Raw genomic sequence first — 6132 nt, 5'->3', positions numbered from 1 at the left:
CTCCTCGCGATTGGCTACTTTTTCTCACTGGAAAGGTAAAAAAAACCTTTTGTTTACTGATTATATTTATTTTTTTATGATTTTTGAATTATTAGCAAATACATATCGAATATCTGACGAATAATTCGAAATCAAAGTTGCAGAATAATGTTAATCGAATATTCACGAATTTTTTCCGAACATCAATATAAATAAACGAAGCGAATTCGAATTTGTATTACTATTCGAATACGAACACGAATAGCACCATATAAACCGAACTCGAATTTGAACTTGCACTATTCCTTCAAATTCGATTTGATTCCACCCTTACTCACAAATACAACTAGTAATTATTATTTTTGGTGATAGGTACAACTAGTAAGTTCTATTTGCTTATGAACCAAATAAAAAGTTATTTATTTATTACTAAATGTATTGCTCAATCAAATATAACTGAACAATTAGACCAACAATTAATGAGTATTTCTTAATTTATTTAAGGAAAATGATTTAAGGACCTAAAATATGGGATCAAGGGAGGGGACAAGTGATGTGTCCCCTCCCTATTGCATAATGAGTTGGTCAACTCATTATGCAATAGGGAGGGGACACATCACCTGTCCCTTCCCTTGGTCCCATATTTTGGGTCCCCGTAGCAGCACTCTTTATTTAATTCATTTCCTCCCCAATCCTAAGTATATTCCACAACAATGAAAAAAAGTCTTTGGCGGTATCAAAGTGGTGATATGGAAATCCTTTGAGGTACCAAAAATTAAAATGGGTCTTTTTCTTTAAAAGTTAATGCAACCTAGTCCTAAAATATTTATCAAAATAAACCTAGTTTCTATCATGAAACTAAAGTCGGTTTCGATAAATGTTTTGGGAACTAGGCCAATTTTAAAAAAAAATTCGTAAACTATCGAATTGAGAATTTCGAGGAATTTAACACACAATTTAAGTTTACGGGATTGTTTCTAAAAATGTCTATTTCAAAAATTTGTCCGAAAGGAAGCACGCCACGCCTCCGTTATCTGCCTTTTGGTGCTTACATCTCAACCGTCTAATATAATCCAACGGTTCCTATCTCCTACAGAGACGTCTACACTTTTCTCTCCAGCCCCAAACCCTCGTATAAATTTCAACCCTGAGCTTTTTAACGTCGAGAGAAATCAACAAAAATCGAGAGAGAAAAAGATAGAGATGGCTACGGAGAACGAGCGCCATGATATACCTGAGAACGCCAACGAGCGTATGCTTCTCACCTGAAAATTTTCATTTTTTAGTTATAATTTTAGTAGAAGATTGCTAACTCCTTTTCTTTTATTTTGGGTGGTAATCTAGATTGTCCGGGGCCAGAATCGGAGTCAGCGGGCAAATCCGATGCATGTGAAGGATGCCCAAATCAACAAATTTGTTCTTCTGCTCCTAAAGGCCCTGATCCTGGTACTCATTTACTTATTTATTTGCAAAGTTCTCATTTTTTTAATTAATTGTGCTGATAACCGCTGATGATGGATCCATCAGTTCATTATGAACTGGGATATAGCAGCTCAGCTGTGTATCTTTGTTGGGTTTTTGCTAGAATTCTTTAATCAGTAATCAAATAGTAGGTGATGGTAATTAGATTCTTTTTGTAGTTGTCAAATAAGTTGTTGAAATTAAGTTGAAGATAATTTGATCACTTGTTATGTGTATCAAGCGAGTATCAAGCGTCCATTTCTGAACCGTCCAGTTTTTGCAAGTGGAAGGTTGAAGGATTTAGGCAGAATGGGTCTTATCGTTTTTCTTTCTCCAACGAGTCTGCAAAATTTATGGTATCAATCAATACATGGGTCTAATTTAGTTAAAGAGAATGAGACTTTTCCTTTTAAGGAAGGTGATTACTGTGCAGCTATGTTTGGCCTGCCTCTCCAGAGGCTGCTTTTCCAATCATATACAATGATAATATGCTCAAGGATGGAGATGAATATATTGGAGTGGCAGAAGAATTGGTGTGAATACGATGATTGGTTTCTTATATTGAGGTTTGGTTTAGTATAAAAATGAAAAAAGTAATTGGTGGAGGTTCACATATAGATTTAGTTGATGGGATTATCAACTTGACGGATTTGAGAGAACTGATTAGTAAATTTAATTAGAATTTACGACTAGTGAGCGGGGATTACAAAATCAAGTTGCAGTGAAAAAAGGTCAGAATCAATCCTGATATTGTTAGATGATGAAACCTACAAGCTGTGAAGATAATTTAACAATAAAAGAGTTGGGCTATGAAGCACGGACACACATAACATAAAGACGTGTCGTGTCGTGTCCGTGTCGGACACACGTGTCGAACATACGTATCCTATGTATTTTTTAGGATTTGTCTCGTGTCGGCGTGTCGGATGGCCGTGTCGGATCCGTGTCCGTGCTACATAGGAGTTGGGCAGTGCAGAAAGTCAGGAAGTTCTGTAAGTGAAAGAATTTCATTTAAAAACAAATTATAGAATAACCAATTATGAATGTGCTCGTTTTGCAATTTGCAATGCATTGATTTTTAGTAAATCATTACTTTTAAGTTTTAACTGACCCTAGAAAGGTTATTGTATCTGGAGTTTCTAATGTACGTGCTTGTATAGAAATGCATTCCATCTCCTGATCTGAGTTCTACTTCAGCGCTGCAATCAAGCGTAAGACTCGTCAATGTATTAATATTACTAACCAAAGTAAATGCAGTCAATAAATAATGAAATCAATAAGAGTCATGTTTGTCTGCAAGCAGTTCAATATAGGACCTTTTTCTTCTTGTATTGCACTTGCAGATTTTCCAGACTAGGCTATTGCTGATTCTTTATCCAGTACACATCGACATTTCCTACTCTGCATCTCTTCTTTATAGACCTGTATAACTCTCCTATTACTAGACACCATAGTTTTTCTGTTCTAAGTCTATAGATGATGCTTGCTTCAGATGCCACCACTTGTACGTCTCCACCAGTAAATGCACTTAAAAAGGATTTAGCTTCTGTAAGGACTGATTCATATGATTTGAGAATGCCTTCTGTTTTGTATTATATTCTTACGTGTGTTCTTCGACAAGTAGTCAGCTTCAGTCTTTGTGCAGTACTCTTTGATTTTGGTTTCCACTGTGTACCCATCTACATTTGATAATAACTTGAATCCATTCAGAGAGGCAAAACTACCAAAACATATTGTTACATCTGTAGATGGGTGGTTGATTTCTATTACATTGCTAGTTCATGATATTAAGTGAGAGAATCATCACCAATTGGTTTAGGAATATCCAAGTGTGCATCACATTACTAATATGTGCATGAATCAATGACACTTTGGACAAGGAGCTGCTACAGAAACAGAATAATATAAACTCCAATTTCTTCATAATATTGACATTAGCCCATCATCATATTGATGTCAACAGAAGGGTGTCTTTATTGACCTTTCCACCACTCTCTTGGATCTATTTTCAGTTTTTTAAGGTTGACCAATGATAGCAGAAAAAGTATAGTGGGTTATAAGTCAAACAAGTTGTACGAGTATCTGTTGCAACATGCAGAATCTGTGATAAGTTTGATTGACTAGTCAAGCTTGACTGAGTTTGCTTGAGTCAGGGAGAGGTTGTTTGTATCACTGTTCTTTAGTTTAATTGACCAAGTTGAAATGCTGAAATACATGCTTTACTTCAGGAGTTCAAATTTTCATACATTCTGAAGAATCTGAACTAGTCGGAAGTTGTATTATATACTCTTGCAGCTTGATTCCTTCTCATATATTGAAAATAGCAGGGAGCTAACACTATTATTACGGGAAAGGCTTTAAGTGATGGGAAAAATCAACTTTTCAGATTTTCGCAAAATTGAAAAAGTGTTTACCCCTTGATTCATGATTAAGAACACATTGGAATCGTTTGAAATTTGGTTTCTTGGTGCATGTATATTACATCCATTCAGTGTACAAATTTGCAATTTTGAATTCCAAATTGTGAAGCTGGTTTTGTAGTATAATCTCCAATACTATTGATAGCAGTCCAGTTTAACTCATGAATCCCCATCTCCCATTTTCTGTTAGTTTCTTGTTTTTCTTTTCCCTTGTTCTTTATAGGCAGGTGAGTATGAGCATCAGTCATATATATTGATTAGCTAAAAGAAAAAAAAATTCAGTCATACTTATTTACACAAATCATCAGCATATTGCAAAAAGATGCAACATGCAACACTGTACGATATCAATAAACAATCTGATCTTTCTGTGTAGATTTGGTTGCTATAGCGGAAAGAATGGCTACTGTCAAACACAAGATCGCCATTCTATCTGGCAAGGGAGGAGTAGGAAAGAGCACTTTCTCCGCTCAGCTCTCCTTCGCCTTATCTTCCATGAATTACCAAGTCGGCCTCCTTGACATTGATCTTTGTGGGCCCAGCATCCCCAAGATGCTCGGCCTTGAAGGCCAAGACATCCACCAGAGCAACCTCGGGTGGTCTCCCATTTACCTCGACTCCAACCTCGGCGTCATGTCCATCGGCTTTATGCTCCCCAACCCTGATGATGCTGTCATCTGGCGGGGCCCTCGCAAGAATGCATTAATCAAACAGTTCCTGAAGGACGTCGACTGGGGAGAGACTGACTACCTTGTAATCGACACTCCCCCAGGGACATCCGATGAGCATATTTCAGCTGTTCAATATCTTCAATCCACTGGAATTGACGGTGCGATCATTGTCACAACTCCACAACAAGTCTCCTTAATCGATGTACGAAAGGAGATAAGTTTCTGTAAGACAGTTGGGTTAAAGGTATTGGGCGTGGTAGAAAACATGAGTGGGCTGAGGCAGTCTCTTTCGGATTTAAGGTTTGAAAAAGTCAGCGATGATGGAAAACCTAGTGATATTACTGAATGGGCATTGAGCTATATAAAGGAAAAAGCGCCAGAGCTTCTCTCTGTGGTTGCGTGCAGTGAAGTTTTCGATAGTAGTAAGGGTGGAGCAGAGAAGATGTGTGAAGAGATGGGGGTGCCATTTTTGGGGAAAGTGCCGATGGACCCGGAGCTTTGTAAGGCCGCCGATGAGGGGAGATCTTGCTTTTTGGAGAAGGGTTTTGCTGGCAGTGCTGCGCCGGCTCTGAAGAGAATCATCGAGAAGATTGTAGTTGAGTAAGAAAGAGATTCTGGAATATGTGCATATTTGGATGTTTGATTGATGCATGGTGTGATTTATCTTGCAGTTCTGATTTGAGTTTTTGTTTAGCATTCAGTTATTGCATGATGTACCATGGTTTTTTTAGCATTCAGCAACTGTACGATGTACTTTGGATATTACTTTGAGAAAGATTACACACACAGGATCATCAGTGTTATTGTTTTTTTTTGCCGCTAGACCTCTACATCTGGATTTGGATGATGTTTGTGGGGAATATTTGATGCATGATGCGCATTTTCTTTTATTTTCCACTGGTTTTTGTTCGACATTTGCTCCTTGTATTATGCATTTAGGTTTATTGCTTGAATTGTACACACAGGTTTTCTTTAGGTGTGACGTTTAGTATCTGTTTTTCGTTACTGATGAAGGATAGAGTAAGAGAATCAAAATTTTTGTGGTTTGAGCTGTAAACCGTGGAAATATATAGTCCATGGTGCAGAAAATTTAAATAAAATCATAGGTAGAACCTGCAAGGGGAAAGATCCAATGTACTTCTTGTACGCATTCCCTTGTTCTGGAGGAAGGAAAAAAAAAAAAAAAGCCAGAAATACTCCAAGTCACGACAGACATTTTCAAAATTAAAAAAAGGGGTTAATCTTAGAAATCAATCCTGAACTTTGGGGTTTTACGGATCGCCCTCTTAGCAGGCCCTCCTCCGCCCACAAAGGAGCAACGTCAAGTCCAAGCATACGAGGGGCTAGGTTTTGGATAATTGCCTGTAGGTATATGAAGTAAGAAACTTCCTAATCAATTTAGACCATCTGAAAGATTAGAAAAGACTGTAAAATGTTGGATTAATTGCGAATAGACACCTAATAGTATCACCAAATTGAAAAAAGCCCCTGCGAAGTTCTATTCGTGCGAATAGGCTCTCTATAGTACTGGCTCCAAGTGCGAAAACAACCCGTCGGTAAACTTTTTCTACCCTTAAAAAGGCAATTGAAGATCTACCCTC

General features: G+C 37.5%; 1 protein-coding gene across 2 annotated transcripts; it reads left to right on the top strand.

The window, feature by feature from the left end:
• LOC109840521 (cytosolic Fe-S cluster assembly factor NBP35) lies at positions 7 to 5355 on the top strand. Of its 2 annotated transcripts, none has more exons than XM_020409187.1 (4): positions 7 to 35; positions 1076 to 1231; positions 1324 to 1425; positions 4237 to 5355. In XM_020409187.1, the coding sequence occupies exons 2-4, from the start codon at positions 1183 to 1185 to the stop codon at positions 5133 to 5135; spliced, it is 1050 nt and encodes a 349-aa protein (XP_020264776.1). In that variant the 5' UTR covers positions 7 to 35; positions 1076 to 1182; the 3' UTR covers positions 5136 to 5355. The 2 variants fall into 2 exon arrangements, with proteins under 2 accessions (XP_020264776.1, XP_020264777.1); XM_020409188.1 differs by having other exon boundaries at positions 991 to 1231.

This window comes from Asparagus officinalis, chromosome 5 (genome assembly GCF_001876935.1).
Source record: "Asparagus officinalis chromosome 5, Aspof.V1, whole genome shotgun sequence".
NCBI classification, from domain to species: Eukaryota; Viridiplantae; Streptophyta; class Magnoliopsida; order Asparagales; family Asparagaceae; genus Asparagus; species Asparagus officinalis.
The sequence above is the reverse complement of the archived record's forward strand: the minus strand, read 5'-3'. Positions and strand labels throughout refer to the sequence as shown.

What these genes read in the sequence shown, in the direction of transcription:
- LOC109840521 (XM_020409187.1), top strand. Translation starts at nt 1,183, where the DNA reads ATGGCTACGGAGAACGAGCGCCATGATATACCTGAGAACGCCAACGAG. An exon ending in ACCTGAGAACGCCAACGAGC is followed by an intron (nt 1,232 to 1,323) that starts GTATGCTTCTCA and finishes GTGGTAATCTAG; the next exon opens with ATTGTCCGGGGCCAGAATCG. An exon ending in TCCTAAAGGCCCTGATCCTG is followed by an intron (nt 1,426 to 4,236) that starts GTACTCATTTAC and finishes CTTTCTGTGTAG; the next exon opens with ATTTGGTTGCTATAGCGGAA.